The sequence below is a fragment of the Uncinocarpus reesii genome, genomic scaffold (assembly GCF_000003515.1).
Source record: "Uncinocarpus reesii 1704 scaffold_3 genomic scaffold, whole genome shotgun sequence".
Lineage (NCBI taxonomy): Eukaryota > Fungi > Ascomycota > Eurotiomycetes > Onygenales > Onygenaceae > Uncinocarpus > Uncinocarpus reesii.
In genome coordinates this window covers 1,934,093-1,951,888 of record NW_003052498.1, presented here as the reverse complement: position 1 = coordinate 1,951,888, position 17,796 = coordinate 1,934,093, and the positions used below count along the sequence as shown (strand labels likewise).

The 17,796-nt window shown below is 48.1% G+C and overlaps 7 protein-coding genes across 7 annotated transcripts in view; 2 read left to right on the top strand and 5 right to left on the bottom strand.

Moving 5' to 3' along the window:
* Window positions 1-221, bottom strand: part of UREG_05441 (alpha,alpha-trehalose-phosphate synthase 1) — a gene marked incomplete at both ends in the record, with an annotated part of 1,783 nt that extends 1,562 nt beyond the window's left edge. Inside the window, one exon of the mRNA XM_002584706.1 lies at window positions 96-221. Coding sequence (XP_002584752.1) covers window positions 96-221 — 126 coding nt within the window. The remainder of the gene's footprint in view (window positions 1-95) is intronic.
* A 590-nt stretch (window positions 222-811) lies between these two features.
* On the bottom strand, window positions 812-2,470 carry UREG_05440 (uncharacterized protein; the record flags this gene model as incomplete). The annotated part of the gene is made up of 7 exons (XM_002584705.1): window positions 812-1,018; window positions 1,135-1,257; window positions 1,416-1,777; window positions 1,861-2,050; window positions 2,163-2,287; window positions 2,313-2,325; window positions 2,387-2,470. The coding sequence occupies 7 exons, from the start codon at window positions 2,468-2,470 to the stop codon at window positions 812-814; spliced, it is 1,104 nt and encodes a 367-aa protein (XP_002584751.1).
* Window positions 2,471-3,369: 899 nt separating this feature from the next.
* On the bottom strand, window positions 3,370-6,325 carry UREG_05439 (aconitate hydratase; the record flags this gene model as incomplete). Its single annotated transcript, XM_002584704.1, has 9 exons — window positions 3,370-3,627; window positions 3,681-3,967; window positions 4,028-4,699; window positions 4,773-5,087; window positions 5,143-5,741; window positions 5,891-5,909; window positions 5,955-6,066; window positions 6,170-6,187; window positions 6,290-6,325. 9 exons carry the CDS (start codon window positions 6,323-6,325, stop codon window positions 3,370-3,372), a joined length of 2,316 nt encoding a protein of 771 aa, XP_002584750.1.
* A 1,701-nt stretch (window positions 6,326-8,026) lies between these two features.
* On the top strand, window positions 8,027-8,773 carry UREG_05438 (uncharacterized protein; the record flags this gene model as incomplete). The annotated part of the gene is made up of 4 exons (XM_002584703.1): window positions 8,027-8,171; window positions 8,226-8,403; window positions 8,458-8,537; window positions 8,682-8,773. The coding sequence occupies 4 exons, from the start codon at window positions 8,027-8,029 to the stop codon at window positions 8,771-8,773; spliced, it is 495 nt and encodes a 164-aa protein (XP_002584749.1).
* A 117-nt stretch (window positions 8,774-8,890) lies between these two features.
* On the bottom strand, window positions 8,891-10,008 carry UREG_05437 (uncharacterized protein; the record flags this gene model as incomplete). The annotated part of the gene is made up of 4 exons (XM_002584702.1): window positions 8,891-8,965; window positions 9,016-9,373; window positions 9,435-9,774; window positions 9,837-10,008. 4 exons carry the CDS (start codon window positions 10,006-10,008, stop codon window positions 8,891-8,893), a joined length of 945 nt encoding a protein of 314 aa, XP_002584748.1.
* Window positions 10,009-10,749: 741 nt separating this feature from the next.
* On the top strand, window positions 10,750-16,831 carry UREG_05436 (DNA repair and recombination protein RAD54; the record flags this gene model as incomplete). The annotated part of the gene is made up of 13 exons (XM_002584701.1): window positions 10,750-11,040; window positions 11,092-11,175; window positions 11,265-12,880; window positions 13,575-13,737; window positions 13,807-13,977; window positions 14,043-14,712; window positions 14,778-15,494; window positions 15,602-15,720; window positions 15,771-15,889; window positions 15,946-16,025; window positions 16,097-16,256; window positions 16,337-16,702; window positions 16,783-16,831. 13 exons carry the CDS (start codon window positions 10,750-10,752, stop codon window positions 16,829-16,831), a joined length of 4,605 nt encoding a protein of 1,534 aa, XP_002584747.1.
* Window positions 16,832-17,218: 387 nt separating this feature from the next.
* On the bottom strand, window positions 17,219-17,541 carry UREG_05435 (uncharacterized protein; the record flags this gene model as incomplete). The annotated part of the gene is made up of 2 exons (XM_002584700.1): window positions 17,219-17,427; window positions 17,514-17,541. The coding sequence occupies 2 exons, from the start codon at window positions 17,539-17,541 to the stop codon at window positions 17,219-17,221; spliced, it is 237 nt and encodes a 78-aa protein (XP_002584746.1).
* Window positions 17,542-17,796: the final 255 nt, after the last annotated feature.

The window sequence follows — 17,796 nt, the reverse complement described above, 5'->3', positions numbered from 1 at the left end:
GACCATGTCGATCTCATCCTCCGGGAACTTCTAGATCCGGTCAGCCGTACCATTGGAAATTGTGTTGTCTTGGACAGGCCGCTTAGTCCGCTTACCAGGCCGCCCGACGACATTGAGGAATCGTATTTGCCATCATCCGAGCGTTTAATCGTGATTGGGAGTCGATTGGAAACCAGAAGTAATCTGGGATCCTCTCGCGGCGGCGAATCGAAAGCTGGCATTGCGGTTGGTTCACGTATAAGTTAGGATTGAAAAGTTGTGATCCGCGATTGAATGCGAAAATGACAGGCGAGAGCCGTTGAGCAGCACAAAAAGCAGTTTTTGATATCGAGTCCTGGAGCGGCGTGGGGTTTTCGTTGGGAAGCTCGTTTTAAATATGTGAGCTACGTATGTTCGGTCTTTATTGAGAGCAATTCGTGGTCTAGCCCCGTGTGATAAGTGATTTTTAGTATGACATAACTTCGGCGCCTCAAAAAGAAACGGGCACTCTCTTGTCCGACAAGCATGCGTGAGTGGAAACGCGAGAATTGGGCGAGAGAACTGGGGAACACAGCAGGGATGGATGGAGGCAAGGAACCAAGTCAGACGCCACAGCTGCTTGGCGCCTGGGTGCTTGCTCGTCACTGGGGATCAGAAGCGTGCAGGAATCAAGGAATGCACAAAGATGCGGAATTTGCCTCGAAAAGCCGTTAATAGCGAGTCCATCAGCCAGCAATTGTGAGCCTGAGCGGAGAGTAACTACGGAGGAGTTATAACTATGATATGTCGTGACTACGGACCGGAGCTAGCCATGCAATCTTCAAAGTGACACTCAGCAGAGACTTTGACGAAACCGGGAAGCCAGGATACCGGCATCACAGAGTTCGGGAGCGTTGAAACGTAGAAAAAATGGGCGACTGGCCGCTGGATCGTGGAAGCCGGTGGATAAAGAGATGAGCGACAATGACGGCATTCCTGGAGCCCAGGCGGGCCTTTTCATACAGTAACTTGAATAGTGAGCAGTCGCGAGCATCGATATCTAGTGGTGATTATATTGTTGTAGAAGTTCTCTAGTTGTCTTTGATATTCGGCTTGTTTCTCGTAACTTCGATCCCGCAGCCCGAGGAGCTTGTCTCAAATTGAGATCGCATCTACCCTGCTATCCGGTGGTAAGACGGCTAGGTTTGAACTCGGAGACTTGCCGCCGCAGCCAGTGGGTAGATGCAGTAGATGTATCACAGTACCACAATGAGCAAGACTATCATAGCACTCATCGGTCTGGATACGTGGTTCAAGATGTTATTGGCATTCAGCTCTCGCAGGGGTATAAGTGAATCTATATACAGAGTACAGAAGTTATAAACTCGAATAACAACTCATAATGCCGATTTTATCCCGACCAAAGTCCACTTGTCGGATTTCAGGTCGTGGGTTACCTTCCCGTCACCCTCCAGTTTCAGAAGAACCTGGTTCACGCCATGAGACGCCGGGAGGTGCAGATTCTCTGGCACATTTTTATATATAATTTTGACCAGCTCCATTGTAGTCCAAGAGGACGGTTTGCTATCGGAGTCCTGAATGCTCGAGGTATCAAGTGTGCCGTTTTCGAGGACTCGTAGGACCTCATTCTCTCGCTGGCGTCTGTGGTTGATGTATTCCATGATCTTTGTTCTGCAGTCCTCAATGATCGGGCCGTGTCCCGGATACCCTCTTTTTGCTCCACGGGCACTCATCTTTTCAAGAGTTGATAAGTAAACCCCAAGGTTTTCAAACACTGCTGTACCATGCCCTAAGACATCTATCGGACGTCAGTCAAGAGAAAGAGGTAAAGCCCTACAATGAAGCGTGCAGACAGAAATAGCAGAGAAAAAAAAAACTCACTATCACCAGTAAACATCGCATTCTCCTCCTCAAACACAAACGCCATATGATCCGTCGTGTGGCCCGGCGTATGGAAAGCCGTCAACGTCGTACCCTCGACGCTAAACACCTGTCCGTCTTCAATATCTTCCTCCCCTTCATCAAGGTCATGCTTATATATCTTCGCTTCAGGGCATAAATTCGACAAATCCTGCACAGTTCGCCAATATGATCGTGATGCCAGTGCGTCAACAGGGCGTGGTTCACGGTCGCCCTTTCAGCTGCAAGGACCGATCTTAAAGCTGCGATCCAGCCGGCTTTACCTTCGCCTGTGTCGATAAGGAGCCGCCGCGGCCCGCGACCGACAAGATAGGTATTTGTGCCTGGTTTGAATGATGGTTGGCATTTTTCCTTCTCCCATGGGAGCGCAGATGATCTTTCTTTTCAACTTTATCCCCTTAATTAGGACTCACCTTGGAGCGTAAACTAATTACGTTTAGCATCTGCTCCAATAGGTATTGCCATATGAAGCGGAGAAACGACATACCTTCCCGGGATTGCCTGCAAGTATCCTGATTACTGACGCACTGAGCCTTTCCACCTCTGGTAGTGAGACCAACTGTGTGGCCATATTTGCCGCCCGATTCGCTTCGCAAGCTCCTGGGGCCCCAACAACAGTGGTAATAACTGCCCGAAAACCCGCTGGTGGAGGACACTCAGATGACCCGTATTTTCTGTGAGTACCTATTTTGAATAGTCACAAAGGGAGGTTTCCCAAACTTTCCCATTTCAGATTGACAGAACGGATGGAGTCGGTCTCATCAGAGTATACCCTATCTCCCCTGTGATGTCCATTGCTGTCAGTCACCTCGGCACAATTTGGGTAGCCTGCCGGTTGGATTGTGATAGCCTAGAAGCTCGGCTGGTTACGTAATTTTCGTAGAAATGGGAATGCCGAATCTCAGCGCCCGGCAGCTGGAGGGCACCGGGGAAACGCAAGGTTGGTGTTTTCTCAGGAAAAATAACATGTGTAATTGTACATACAATAAACTGAACATCGTAGACGACATTTTATGGCTAAACAGATGCGGGAAAATAAGAAGACAGACACACTGAGTATATACATCAAAAAATTGTAGGATACCAACGAAACCGAAAAATGAAAATGAAGGGATGGTGTGCAAGTTGCAAGCACGTTCTTTCTTTCCATCCATTCTATATTGCTGTGGCAACAATCAAACCGTCTCCAGGGCGAGAAATAACTATCCTCCGTTGCATATTCCCCGATACGCCGAGGTGGAACAAGTAAACATGATTTAGGGCTTGAAAGATGCGCATTTTCGATCGTATAATTCCCTTCTGAGATTGGCTGTCCGTCGTGGTAATTGTGCCCGAACGCTATTCAAACAGTCCGTGGCCATAATTGTGATCAGCCATCCGTAATAATCCGCGAGTTGATATTACGAAGCATGCCACAACTTGAATCCCCGCGAGACGAGCAGAAACTTTGAAATTGTTCCGGGATCAGGTCTATGCTCTCTGCTTGGCCATGGTGTTAAGAGCACTACCATCCTTGAACCATTGAAGCTGGGATTCGTTGAAAGTGTGACTCAAGGAAACGTCGAACGACTTTCCATCCTTGGGGTGCACACGGAGAGTGATGGGCTTGCCGACGGCGAGTTCGGTGCACATGAGGTCAACAGTGGCGTTGGGGGGGATTCTGTCATAGTCGGCTGGGTCAGAGAAGGTGAGAGGCAACATTCCTTGCTTCTTAAGGTTGGTTTCATGCTATTAAACGTTAACACCTATAGCCCACAACGCATAAAACTCGGGGTACTCACAATACGGGCAAAGCTTCGGGTAATGATAGCGAGACCACCAAGATGTCTGGGCTCAAGAGCAGCGTGCTCTCGAGAGCTGCCTTCACCGTAGTTCCAATCACCAATCACAACCCACTGAATGCCCTTGGCCTTGTAGGCACGGGCAGTGTCGGGAACCGCGGCGTATTCTCCGGTCTGGAAGTTCTTGACGTTGTTGGTCTCTCCGTTTTCAGCGTTAACGGCGCCAATAAGCATGTTGTTGGAGATATTGTCAAGATGTCCACGGTATTTCAACCAAGGACCGGCCACTGGTTATGGTTCTTAGTACGTTGTTTCTAAGTTAGTAATGCAAAGAATCTTGAACTTACTGGAAATATGATCAGTTGTGGTTTTGCCCTGGGCTTTAATCAAGATTGGGATGCCAGTGGCATCTTTTCCATCCCAAGGCTTGAATGGTTCGAGAACCTGGAGGCGGTCGCTAGTTGGGCTGACAGCAACCTGGATTGAAGCTCTATCTTTGGGAGGAGCCTGATAGGTGTCACGGCCAGGATCATAGCCGTTAGCTGGGAGACCAGCACCAGTGGGAGGAGCAAGTTTGAATTCCTTTCCATCTTTATCCTTCAAGGTATCAGTGAGAGGGTTGAAATTGAGGGTTCCCGCGATCGTGAGAGCAACGACAAGATCTGGGGAGGTGACAAATGCGTGGGTGGCAGGGTTGGCATCATTGCGTCCAGTGAAGTTTCGGTTGTAGGAGGAAATGATCGAGTTCTTTTCACCCTTCTTGACATCCTTCCGGTCCCATTGGCCGATGCAAGGACCGCAAGCGTTGGCAAGAATAACGCCTCCGAACTCCTCGAGAGTCTTCAACTGGCCGTCACGCTCAATGGTGGCACGAATTTGCTCCGAACCGGGAGTAACAGTGAAAAGGGATTTAGCCTTGATCCCGTGGTTGAGAGCATCACGGGCAATTGAAGCAGCACGAGACATATCCTCATAAGAAGAGTTTGTGCAGGATCCGATCAAACCAACCTTCAGCTCCTCTGGGCCAACCGTTAGCCTTGACGGCCTCCTTAAATTTAGAGATAGGAGTGGCCAAGTCTGGAGTGAAGGGACCGTTGATGTGAGGCTCGAGTTCGCTTAGGTTGATCTCAATAAGCTGGTCGTATTCGGCGCCTTCGTCCTCACGGAGACCCTTGGCGTAGGTTCTAGCATAGTCTCCAATCGGTTGACGTTTCGTGGCCTTCAAGTAGTCGTACATGCGTTCGTTAAAGGGAAAAACGGAAGTGGTAGCGCCAATTTCGGCACCCATGTTACAGATAGTACCCATACCAGTGCAGGACAAAGAGTCAACGCCAGGTCCGTGATATTCAATGATAGCGCCGGTTCCGCCCTTCACAGTGAGGATGCCAGCAACCTTTAGGATGATATCTGGTTCAAATGTCAGTGTCGCATTTAAGGGGATTTTTGAACCTTAGCTGCATACCTTTTGGAGCGGTCCATCCAGACAATTCACCAGTGAGCTTCACACCAATGACCTTGGGGGCCTTCAGCTCCCATGGCAGTCCAGCCATCACATCCACGGCATCAGCACCACCGACACCAATAGCGGCCATACCGAGACCACCACCATTAGGAGTGTGCGAGTCAGTACCAATCATGAGACCACCGGGGAAGCAGTAGTTCTCAAGAAGGATCTGATGGATGATGCCGGAGCCTGGCTTCCAGAATCCAATGTTGTACTTGGCGCAGGAAGAAGAAAGGAAGTTGTAAACTTCCTTGTTAATCTCGTTGGCTCTAGCAAGATCCTTGTCCCCACCAACCTGGGCTTCGATCAAGTGGTCGCAGTGGACAGTACTTGGGGTAGCAACTGATGGCATGCCGGCCGACATGAACTGCAGAATGGCCATTTGAGCAGTAGCGTCTTGACAAGCAACGCGATCCGGTCGCAGCTTCAAGTAAGACTTTCCGCGCTCAATCTCTTGGCCGTGTGGGTCGTCGAGGTGAGAATACAGAATCTTTTCTGCAAAAGTAAGAGGGCGGTTCAAACGAGCTCGGACAATGTCCAAATTCTCAGACATTTTCCTAAAAGAGGCATGGCAATCAGTAACTGCACTGTCCACGGAGTCGAAATTCTAGCTCGATCGTGCCGGGGTTGTCCATCAAATGATTGAACCCAGGCACAAACAAACAGTCGTCGCCCCATTGTGGGCAGAAGGCATTGTAGAACATACTTATAGTTGATATAGTGCCCTACAGTAACTGTAGCACTTGCGACTCGATCTCAGCAGCCCTCACACACAGGTTCAGCCGGTAGGTTCGGGTGACTTGCCTTCTCCCAATTGGTCATTTCGACTTTCTTGTCAAGCGGAGAATCACCGACAGTGGCCATACCCCGCGCTCCAAGGAGCTGGAGAGAAGAAATTACTGTTAGCAAGCCCAAGCTTTGTTCACACAAGTTCCGGACAGTATCCCACTGCGGGGTACCTGTCCGGCGGCAGTGCCACACTCACGAGGCGGGATCTGGATGCCTGTAGCAAAGGAAGGGTTAGTCAAAGGTATTGTTGTAAGTAAAGGCCTGATAGAAGCCATTGGGGCACCAAGCCGAACAAGAGGCGGCGGAGACAACGTACCAAAGCACCCGCGCGGGTAAGCCTAGTGGTGATCATGACTTCGGATTCCTAGGCAAAGGTCTAAAGTGGTATTCTGCGGCACATCCAATGTCGAGGCAATCTCAGCTACTCGACGAAGGCCTTGGGTGAAAGAGGAACAAGGGATGAAAGGAGATGTGTCTTGAGGATCGAATTTCGAAGATCGAGGAGAAGAGAAGCGAAGAATAAAATGCGGAAGCTCGATGTTGTTCGGGTGGAGATGCAACTTCGGCCATTGTAACCAAGATCGTTATGAAACAACCAAAACGTGTCATTTCGCGTTGACACTAGGCGTTTTACCCCGGGAGAGGCTTTCAATGGTAGACTTTGAGGCCTCGGCTGTTATTCGCGCTTGTTTGGTTTAATACATATACGGTAAGTTACCCTGGTGGATAGCCACGGCTCAATGCAAGCATGTGTCAGCAACAACTCGCGCTGTGATTCGCGGAGCCAAGAAACTAAGAAAATTTCAATTGACCTGCAGACCTCGAGTTGAAAATCCCTCGTGCGTGATTGGCGGCCCAGCAGGCATTCCTCTTGTCCGCCAGGCTTAGATTGCCAGACTGCCCTGTTTGTGCGGAATGACATAATTATTTATCGGCAGTCAGCTCCTGGCGGATCGGCTGGGAGGCTGCACTGTCAAAAGAAGAACCTTTACCCGACAGTGAATGGTGCTCGTAGGCAGCTCTGTGTTGTCAGCTTCTGCTAGTTACTCAATCGACATTCGCTCACTGTCTGTTTTCAAGCTGCTCTGAAGTTGTTCAGCCATTGACCGGTGCCTAATGGCCGCGAGACGGAAGAACTTGACCGTTTTGTTACATACGGAGACCAGAAACAGGGAGGCCTTCATAGCAGGCGCTAAACATGCACTGCTACCTAACCCTGTAGCTGACAGAAATCTCGGCTTGAGTGAAGTTCGGAAGTGCAGACTTCGACTCCTTTCTTATCCCAAATCCGCTTCCTAAGAATCGGGCAATGGGGATACTCTTGACTAAACATGCAGCAGGACTTGCCCTCGCTATTGCGGCTGTCTTCGAGCGTTGAAGTTCTGAAGCATCATTGTACAGATGACGATGCATGATGCAAGATGCTTGGAGCAGGAAGCTAATTCCAAATCTTTGTCGAGTAGTTACCACAGCCTTTTGCTGTTTTCAATGGTGGATGAACCTTCCAAATATATTTTCATAATTTTTGTAAAAGAGAGGTTTCTTCAAGCTTCTATTGAAATGTCGAGTGTAATGAAAGCTACTGATCATCATAGAATAGCAATCGCATGACCCCAATTGAGCAGCATGTCCGGGATCTTGCGATTGATACCACCTGTCCTCAAGTGCTGATCTAGAAATACATACGGGCTCACGAAGTATAGCAACCACGATTTCAGGGCCGGCAACTAGTTATTGGTTCAGCCTAACAAACCCAGACAGCAGTTTTATGCTATTTTTTGAAAGATGCCGGACTCAATCCTTTGGATAGCCGTGGTAGCCAACTATATACTGCCGAGGCCAGAGTCCTCTCTAGTTAGTTAATTCAGCAATGTGATCACTGCAAAGCGCAATAGCTTGCATTGAATATTTCAAGATTATTCCGGCGCAATATTTTGCCCTGGAACATGGCGTGATACGGGGTTGTCATAATTATGACTTTGATATATTCAACTTGCCATTGATCCATCCCTATTCATCCATCATGGATGGATGAGAACAAGGAGCCGGGACAATGTTGATCCGGCTCCGTGATCTGCCCTTATCGATAACCATTTTTGGTAGACGACGTGTATTCCCAGCAAAACCACCGGACCGCAAAGATTTACCTCAGAAACAATGGGAGCAATTAGACGTTCCAAAACCAAGCGGCGGACGAGGTCTGTTCCTGCTCATGTTCTTCCAAGTTAAACTGTTCTAACCTGCCGCCAGAGATTACGACCAAGTCCGCAACGATATCGATTCTGCCCGGCACCTGGAAATATACAAAGAGACAAAGGATGTCGAGGATCTACCCGGCCTGGGTCAATACTACTGCGTCGAGTGCGCAAAATGGTTTGAGAGTGAATACAACATGACAGCTCATCGGAAGGGCAAAAACCACAAGCGCAGGTAAAGCGGACACCGACCCCTAGACGTTCCGGCAAACCGCTGATCTTATTATAGAATACGATTGTTAAAAGAAGAGCCCCATACGCAGAAACTAGCTGAGTCAGTGGTCGGGTTAACGACAGATAACGGGAAACGTACGGATGCAACGGCGATGGAGATAACCGAGTCATTGCAGGGCTGATTGACATGCATTTTGTTGGATTTTTTATATCGATTTTGGAACACTGGAATCACATTCTCGATTTTAAGAAGTTCACGCTACACTAACGATACTAAAGTTATTGTATCTCCAACTAGCATGCACTGTGATTACCGACGTGTGCACGAGATGGGCTTGGAACGATCGCCACGATGCCTTGAAACTTCTTAAAAGGGAGGTTTGGCACAGAAGATGGCCCCTGCTGCCCGGAGAAAGTGAGAATCTATTAAATTGCTCTAGCTTTCTAAAAGTTTTATACCCAACCAAATAATCAAAACACTTTCAAGCTTAGATTTTTTCTATGATTCGAGGCAGGTCACGCGGTTGCTCCAATAGCCTAATAACCCATTCGTAGGTTGCCCACTGCATCAGTCAGTAGCTGTGGCTGTTCAATTGTTTTAGACTTGTCATACCTGTACCGCATTCACAATAAACGCTCGAAGACTACACACTCCAAGCCCACGATAAAATATGCTTAATCCTTCAGAGCGATATGCCTGCTTCACGACCTCCATCGAATTCAGTAGTCGGCCAGTTGCTGCCGTTTGACTGCGGGTAGTACTTGCCAACAGTGGCCCCCTCTCCGGACGTAGACTGGAATCCGGAAACGGTTGTGCTTGGAGTCGTGTTTTGATCACGTCTAGCGGAAACACGGATGCCCAAGTCACGACTCCTGCGATTCCACCACATAATAGAATTTTAGCGGCTTCTTGTTGGGGGCTAGCATTTCTAGAATCCATGAAGCGTTTACTTAGTTCATAAGACCAGAAACTAATTGGCGTTCCACACTCGTTAGATAATATGAAAGGCAGCTGGGATTGAAGTGACACACTAGAAGCCGTATCCTACGGAGTCACGGATGCTTGTAACTAGACCGCCAAAATAAAACCCTTTTAAACCCCGAGCTCGCAATATATCCTTTGCAATAGCCCAAGAGGAAACAGGCTCGTGGGTGTTAAGCTGCACACGGCATTTGACGAGCTCGGTCGGAGATGATATAGTCCAACTTGCAAGTCCTCCGACTGCCCCCGCCAGCCATATTTGCGTTAATGGGACGCCTATAGGATTTGTAGGGTCAACTGTTGACGGGGATAAATACAGCAAAGTACGGTTATAGGCGACAAAGAGAAGGGCATTGAGAGCTCCATATCCAAGGATGGGGGCTGTTGCGCCTATTCAACAAGTATGAGCAATATCCAACAAGTCGTCACTCAGAAATCCAGGCAGTTCTAACCTCTGACAAGCGAACCCGCGCTCTCAAACTGGCCCCTAAGCCCCGATGCGGTTGTCACATTAGCCGCATTGATGTTGGAAGCCTGAAGGCGGACCTTGATCATATCCAAGGGATTGCCAATGATTATGCCAATGGCCCCGCTCAGGTAGCCAGCCCAAAAGTCCGCAGCCATCCGTTCCAACTGGCAACATCGGGAGCCATCTTGAAAGGGGCGTGCGATCCGCTGTCAGAGACGAGTTCTCCCCGCTGCGCTTGCACCGGACTTGGCGGGGCATTTGGCAAAGACTAAAAAAGACCGAGGGACCGTGGAGATCATGTGACTCCGTGGCTTTTTGGTGTGTTGTTGCTTGGCTTGGCTGCCTGATTGAACGCGTCTCGAAAACACATCAACGCGACTTCACACGCTGAGAGGAAGAAGGGCAGCATTATTTCGAAACGAATCATCTCCGTTGAAATTTTGGCCGAGCCTAGCGACGGCTGGATTAAATGTGAGATCTCTTATTCTCATTACCTGTGATCTGCCTGTTGACTCCAAATTAGGATCCGCCCAAAATCCTCCGTTTCTGGAAGCAATCCTCCCTCCCGGATATATGCCGCCCCCGATGTGTCACTTGAAAGACTTACAAAGCCCTTCAAATGTCCTGGCTCGGCGTTGAGGACTCGAGCTTCAGATAAGCCTTTGAGAAAACGACGAAAAGTTAACTATGCAGAGGCTGACGGCAGCACGAATGACAATGACAACCCGGCGTGGATCAGTGAGGATCGGATTCCACTCGCCAATCGTGATATCAACAAATTTCCCGTATATAAGGTTAAGGATAAAGAACAAATCTTCAAGCAGCACTTTTCAATTCCGCTGCTTAATAAAAATTCATCCAGTTATGATTCGGGACGCTCGGCACCAATTCTAGGAATGAGAAGGGGTGCCACATTCGTCGTCAAACCTCTTCATGATCCAAGCGGAGAATTTTCTATTGTTCTTTATGACCCTACTGTTGATGAGAAGCCAGAAGTCAAACAGGGAAATGACCAGAAAAAAGATGAGGAACCCTCAAAACCCAAGCTAGATGAGCCGCTCATCCATAAAAGCCTGGCTGAAATTCTGGGTATTAAAAAGAATGTCGAAGAAAGGCCAAAGGTTCCTGTGGTTATTGACCCAAAACTTGCCAAAGTACTTCGGCCCCATCAGGTCGAAGGTGTCAAGGTGTGTACCATTGCTTCAGCCTTCTTTGATCTCAGCTGCTGACCATGATAGTTCCTTTACCGTTGCACCACTGGGTTGGTAGACCCAAATGCACACGGTTGTATCATGGCTGACGAAATGGGTCTCGGCAAAACGGTATGTTACCCTGTCTGTAGTGTCCTCGTTGAGTGCTAATCATATGCAAGCTTCAATGCATTACACTATTATGGACCCTTCTTAAGCAGTCAGCTGAAGCTGGCAAGTCCACTCTTCAAAAAGTTGTGATTGCTTGCCCGGCGACCTTAGTAGGGAACTGGGCCAATGAGTTAGTGAAATGGCTCGGAAAAGATGCCATCCATCCTTTCGTGATTGACGGAAAGGCCTCGAAAGCAGAGCTCACCCTCCAACTTCGACAATGGGCAATTGCTTCTGGACGGCAAGTAGTACGGCCTGTTTTGATTGTGTCGTATGAGACACTTCGACTCAATGTCGGAGAACTTGCAGAGACCCCAATTGGCCTCTTATTATGCGATGAGGGCCATCGTTTGAAAAACGGGGATAGTCAAACCTTTACCGCGTTAAACGGCTTAAACGTGGCACGCCGTGTGCTCCTCTCCGGAACGCCAATCCAAAACGATTTGTCCGAGTACTACTCTCTCCTAAATTTCACTAACCCCGGCCTCCTTGGGAGCCGGTCTGAATTCCATAAACGATTTGAGATGCCCATTCTTCGCGGTAGGGATGCCGACGGCACAGAAGAAGAGAGGAAGAAAGGCGATGAGTGTTTGGCAGAACTTTTGGGCATTGTGAACAAGTTCATCATTCGACGGTCTAATGATATTCTCTCCAAATACTTGCCGGTCAAGTATGAGCACGTCGTTTTTTGCAACTTGGCGCCGTTCCAGGTCGACCTGTATAATCACTTCATCCAAAGCCCCGATATTAAGAGTCTACTTCGCGGAAAGGGAAGCCAGCCGTTGAAAGCCATTGGCATCTTGAAAAAGCTCTGCAATCACCCCGATCTTTTGAACTTGTCCGCAGACCTTCCCGGATGTGAACAGTTTTTCCCAGATGATTTTGTCCCGCCTGAAGGCCGAGGTCGCGATCGCGACGTAAAATCATGGTATTCAGGAAAGATGATGGTATTGGATCGCATGCTCGCACGCATACGCCAGGATACTAATGATAAAATCGTTTTGATTAGCAACTATACGCAGACTTTGGACCTTTTTGAGAGACTTTGTCGGTCCCGTGGATACGGAAGTCTGCGCCTTGATGGCACAATGAACGTGAAAAAGCGCCAGAAATTGGTCGATAAATTTAACGATCCAAATGGGGAAGAATTCGTGTTTTTACTTAGCAGCAAAGCTGGCGGTTGTGGTATCAATTTGGTCGGGGCCAACCGCCTTGTCTTGTTTGATCCGGATTGGAACCCAGCTGCAGATCAACAAGCGCTTGCTCGTGTCTGGCGTGACGGCCAAAAGAAAGACTGTTTTGTGTACAGATTTATAGCGACCGGAAGTATCGAGGAGAAGATTTTTCAGAGACAGTCCCACAAGCAATTGCTATCATCCTGTGTCGTGGATTCAGCAGAGGACGTCGAGCGTCATTTCAGCTTGGGTTCCTTGCGCGAACTATTTCAGTTCAAACCGCAGACGACCAGTGACACGCACGACACGTTCAAATGTAAACGATGCCGTCCTGATGGAACCCAGTTTATCAAGGCTCCGGCAATGCTTTACGGTGACACGAGCACTTGGAATCATTTTGTCAACGACGGGGAGAAAGGCGCCATGAACAGGATTCAAGATCTATTATTGAGACAAGAGGCGTCTGAAAAAGTCGTCAGTGCGGTTTTCCAGTATATCAGTCATTGATTTTAGCAGGCTTTAGATATTCTCGTGGAGACCATGTATCTTTTTGACAGCGCCGCGAAGAATTGATATCGACATTCTCGACCAGAACTTGAAGGCTAGATAGTATCCATTCTGAATGCAGATATAATCACTGTATTTGAGCATTGTATTCCACTTCTTAAAGTGAAAATGTGTTATTCTCAGCGCCTGGCCTTCCCCAGGTTTATTGTTAATAATAGTGTCAAGTTACGTCACGCCACAAGCTGACTAGCTTTTGGTTGTTGAGATGCACCTCCGAAATCGACGACAAACCGCAAGATCACATCATTTTTAATTCAACAAGAGCTCACATGAGGGCCCTATTTCTCACAAGTCATGACCAGTGCATTTGTTCAAGCTTTGCTGACTTCTTGAGACCTACCTTAAACTCCACGCCTTCGTTGACTAGCAGCTCACTGCTCACCAACCTCGTTGTGCCTGAAGGTCACCGCCAACCGCTCTAATAATAATGAACTTTGCAGAAAATTGAAGCTATGAGATACTACTCTAAGCCATGGCAACAGCAATTTACGTAGATCCAGCTATTCAGCGATTCTTAAACGATAAACTCTATGACAAGCGAAAGCAAGGGGCACTAGAGTGAGATATCCTCCCAGAGCCGTCATTTGGCCGATCGCTTAACTGATGTCAAGTCTTTAGGCTCGAGAGAGTGATTCGAGAGTCCGTCGCGAAGGGAGACCATGCTAGGATCAAAGGCATAATCGATCAGCTCTGCCGCGACTATGCGTATGCTGTTCATCAACCACATGCGAGGAATGGAGGGCTGATAGGGTTGGCTGCAGCGGCCATTGCCCTAGGATCAGTGAGTTTTAGCATCATAAATCAACGGAAGGACACAAGGTGTGAATATTGGAACTGATTGAATGGTTAGGAAGAAGTTGCACCCTATTTGACATCCATCGTTCCCCCTGTCCTAGCATGCTTTACCTGCCAGGATGCTCGAGTTAGATACTACGCTTGCGAGAGCATGTACAACATTGCGAAAGTGGCCAAAGGCGAAATTTTACTTTATTTTAATGATATTTTCGACGCTTTGTGCAAAGTGAGTATTGCGGCCTTGAGTGCAAGTGGCTGCGGTGACATTAACAAAGTGGTTTGTGCGTCTAGCTAGCTTCGGATACCGAACTCTCCGTGAAGAACGGCGCTGAGCTGCTCGATCGATTAGTAAAAGACATCGTGGCTGATTCGGCTGCCTCGTATGTTTCAATGTTAGAAGCCCCCTCCAAAGACGAAGAGGGCAATGAGGAACTGGAGTCTCCGACGGCGTTTTCACTCGCAAGATTTATCCCGCTTCTCAAGGAACGGATTCACGTCAATAGTCCCTTTACGCGCAACTTCTTGGTTTCTTGGTTGACGTTACTGGATATGATACCCGATCTTGAGCTAGTTACCTATTTACCTGCGTTCTTAGCGGGCCTGTTCAACTTTCTTAGCGATCCAAATAGGGATGTTCATACGGCCACTCAGGGCCTCCTCGAAAGGTTTCTTGGGGAAATTAAGAAGATTGCCCGAATTAAGAAGGGTATCGCCGATAGCCGCCGCGATCGAGATACCGGTGAGTCCAAAGATTCCATTACGACGGACAGTGTGAGTGTAAACTCAGAGCGGAGCGATGTAAATGGACCCAGTGAAAATGCGATTGCGGATTCGGAGTCAGGCACAGTGAATGAAGACCAGAGTATCAACATCTACGGAGATTGGGTTCCCGGGCAAGACATTCATGTTGACCATCCCAAAATCCTGGAGATTCTGGTCGGCTATGTTGACACTGCCTTTGGTATACGTTGGACTCCCTCTCTCTTATATCCCCCTGGAAGCATCGCATACTTACGTTTTCAATAGATGAGGAGATACAGTTGACAGCGCTACGCTGGATCGACAGCTTCTTCGAAATAAGCCCAGGGGATATACTTCAATTCGTTCCCCGGCTGCTCTCTCAAGTTCTCCCGGCGCTGTCGAGCGGATCAGAGCAGGTATGTCAGGCAGCTAGTCGCGTGAATAATTCCCTTATGCAATACATTGTATCTCTGCCGGAAGATGCCACCAACGAAAGTCGGATGACGCCACCCCAGCGAACTTCCACAATGAATTCCAAAGATACAAATGAACGCCTAGTATCAAACACCACTAGGAAACCACCGGATACAATTCCAGCACAACAACTTTCGCGCCCCCAATCAGTTGAACTAGCAACACAAAACACTGAACAGCACGAAGCAGCAGACCTTGATTATGCTGCAGCTGTTAACGTGTTGACCCTCCAATTTCTTAACGAGAACGAAGCAACAAGAGTTGCCGCCCTTACATGGCTCATAATGTTACACCAAAAAGCTCCCCGAAAAGTGTTAGCTTTTCATGATGGAACATTTCCAGCTCTGCTTAAAACTCTCTCGGACCCAGCTGAAGCAGTGGTGACGCGGGATCTTCAGTTGCTTTCCCAAATTTCAAGGAACAGCGAGGATAGTTACTTCACCTCTTTCATGGTGGACTTATTGCAACTGTTCTCTACAGACCGAAAGCTTCTTGAAGTTCGGGGCAATCTTATCATCAGGCAATTGTGTATGAATCTTAACCCTGAGCGAATCTACAAAACTCTAGCAGATTGCCTGGAAAAAGAAGAAGTCCGTTTCTTCCTTCCTCTCTTTACTTACAGCGTTGAACTTCAGCTAACTACATCAAGGACATTGAATTTGCCAGTATTATGGTCCAGAACCTCAATAACAACCTCATTACAGCACCAGAATTGGCAGATCTGAGAAAGCGACTTCGAAATCTGGAGAGCAAGGTTTGTCAGTTGCCGTTCTATTAACCCATATTTTACCTAATGTTTGCTAGGAGGGCCAAACACTCTTCATGGCCCTATTCCGCTCATGGTGCCACAATGCTGTATCGACTTTTTCTCTATGCTTACTAGCTCAGGCGTACGAGCAAGCATATCATCTACTTCAGGTCTTGTATGAAAACCAATACTCTAAGTCCGAATGACTTTTCTTCTGACACTTTGTTGCAGCGCGGAACTAGAGATGACGGTCAACATGCTTATCCAAATCGATAAGCTGGTGCAGCTTCTAGAGTCCCCGGTCTTTACATGTTAGTGTTCCAAGATGACCTCTTGATCTGGATGTATTTATTATGGACTTTTGGCTGATTGCATCGTTCAGACCTTCGCCTTCAGTTGCTCGAACCTGAAAAATACCCCTATCTTTACAAATGCCTTTATGGAGTTCTCATGCTCCTGCCACAAAGCTCAGCTTTTGCAGCTCTTAAAAACCGGCTCAACAGCGTGAGCAATATTGGACTGTTCCATAATGTTCCTAGAACGTACGTACCTTTTTAGATGTCGAGTGTTGGCATCTTTATCATCTAGAATACGGGAATTTGCTAACTTCCCCACCCCCTAGGCCCGGAATCGGTGGAGCCCCGTCATTAGGTTACGAGCGGCCGACAGGAAGACTCAAACGAGAGGAAAGCGTAATCCGATGGGCTGATCTATTGGACAAATTCAAAACTGTGCAGGAAAGATCCAAACGCTCGCGAGGGTTAGCACAGCGAGAGTTTGATTCGGATAAGTATGGGCCGAACCAGTCTTCTGCGGGTGACTCAAACGGTGGCAGGGACAAAACGTTGCCTGAGATATCTGTCACCGGCTCTAGTCCCGGGCCTCGTCCTGGCGATGCGGGTGTAGCAAAAGGGCCGGGGCACAAAGCGAGGGCATCATTAGGGAATTTTGGTCGGTTGAGTGGTATTGGGCAGAGGAAGTTGAAAAAGTGAGCTTGTAAAGGACGTGCATTGCATATGTTCCAGCTGTTTCAGAGCGTGAATACGTTTTACATACCCTTTTTGATAGGTGCAATGTTTCAGCGACGCTGGATGATTTGCAAAATCCAAACTTTTAAACATGCAATATCAGTAATTATACTCATCAACATTCATTGAAATCCTCCTTGGCACAGGCATGTCTGCATAGGCAGCAAGTTGTTTGTCGCCAGAGGGAGGAGATATATACATTAAAGTATGTAACAAAGAGGTGGCAAAGAAGTTTTAGAAATATGTATCCCATAAAGCCATTAAATAGCCCTACCCAACCTGACAAATAGGCCCCTGTAGATAGACATGAGCGACAACAGAAACGGAAATCAGTTGATGGGGTTTTTTTTCCTGCGCCTTGCCGCCTGCTCGACTAGTCTATACGTATCCGGTGTATTATCCGGGCCATATATCGATTCAATTTCCAAAAGTTACCTTTATATTAATTTATATAGCATTTCTCTGTAAATCTCACTTTATCTCCATCGAAATTTGCTCGACGACTTCCATCTTGAGCCGGTGCCATGTTTGGACACCGTCGGGATCGAGGAGGAGGATGATGGCGATGACGAGCCTGTGCTGTTGGAATAGACGTATTCACCATCGACGTACGTGGCACCGGTGGTAAAAGTATTCCGGTTCTTGCGCCGGGCATATCGCTGCTCGAGGCGGTAAAGCTCCAGCTCTATAGAGGGAAGGATGCATGTTAGAACTGAAACGGACCATCATGGGGGGGCTCCTTGAGCATTGTACTGCGGCAGAGTGACGTACTGGCATGGAGTTTGTCAAGCAGACTCATAGTTGCGGTTGTGTTTGAGTGGCTTTTGCAAGTATGTATATCGAAACGATTGTTTGGGCGGTCATTCAGTCGCACAGATGACGACCTCAGTACAGATGACGCGGTCGGACAGGCCGGTTAAACGCAGTATAGAGGCAGTGATAGCGGTGCGAGTAGCCGAATCAATCATGAAATGAAAAGCTGATACAGCCCAAAGGGACGAGCAATGTGCTTTCGCCGGTTGGGAAGTGGTCAACGGGCAGTTCGGCTTCGCTG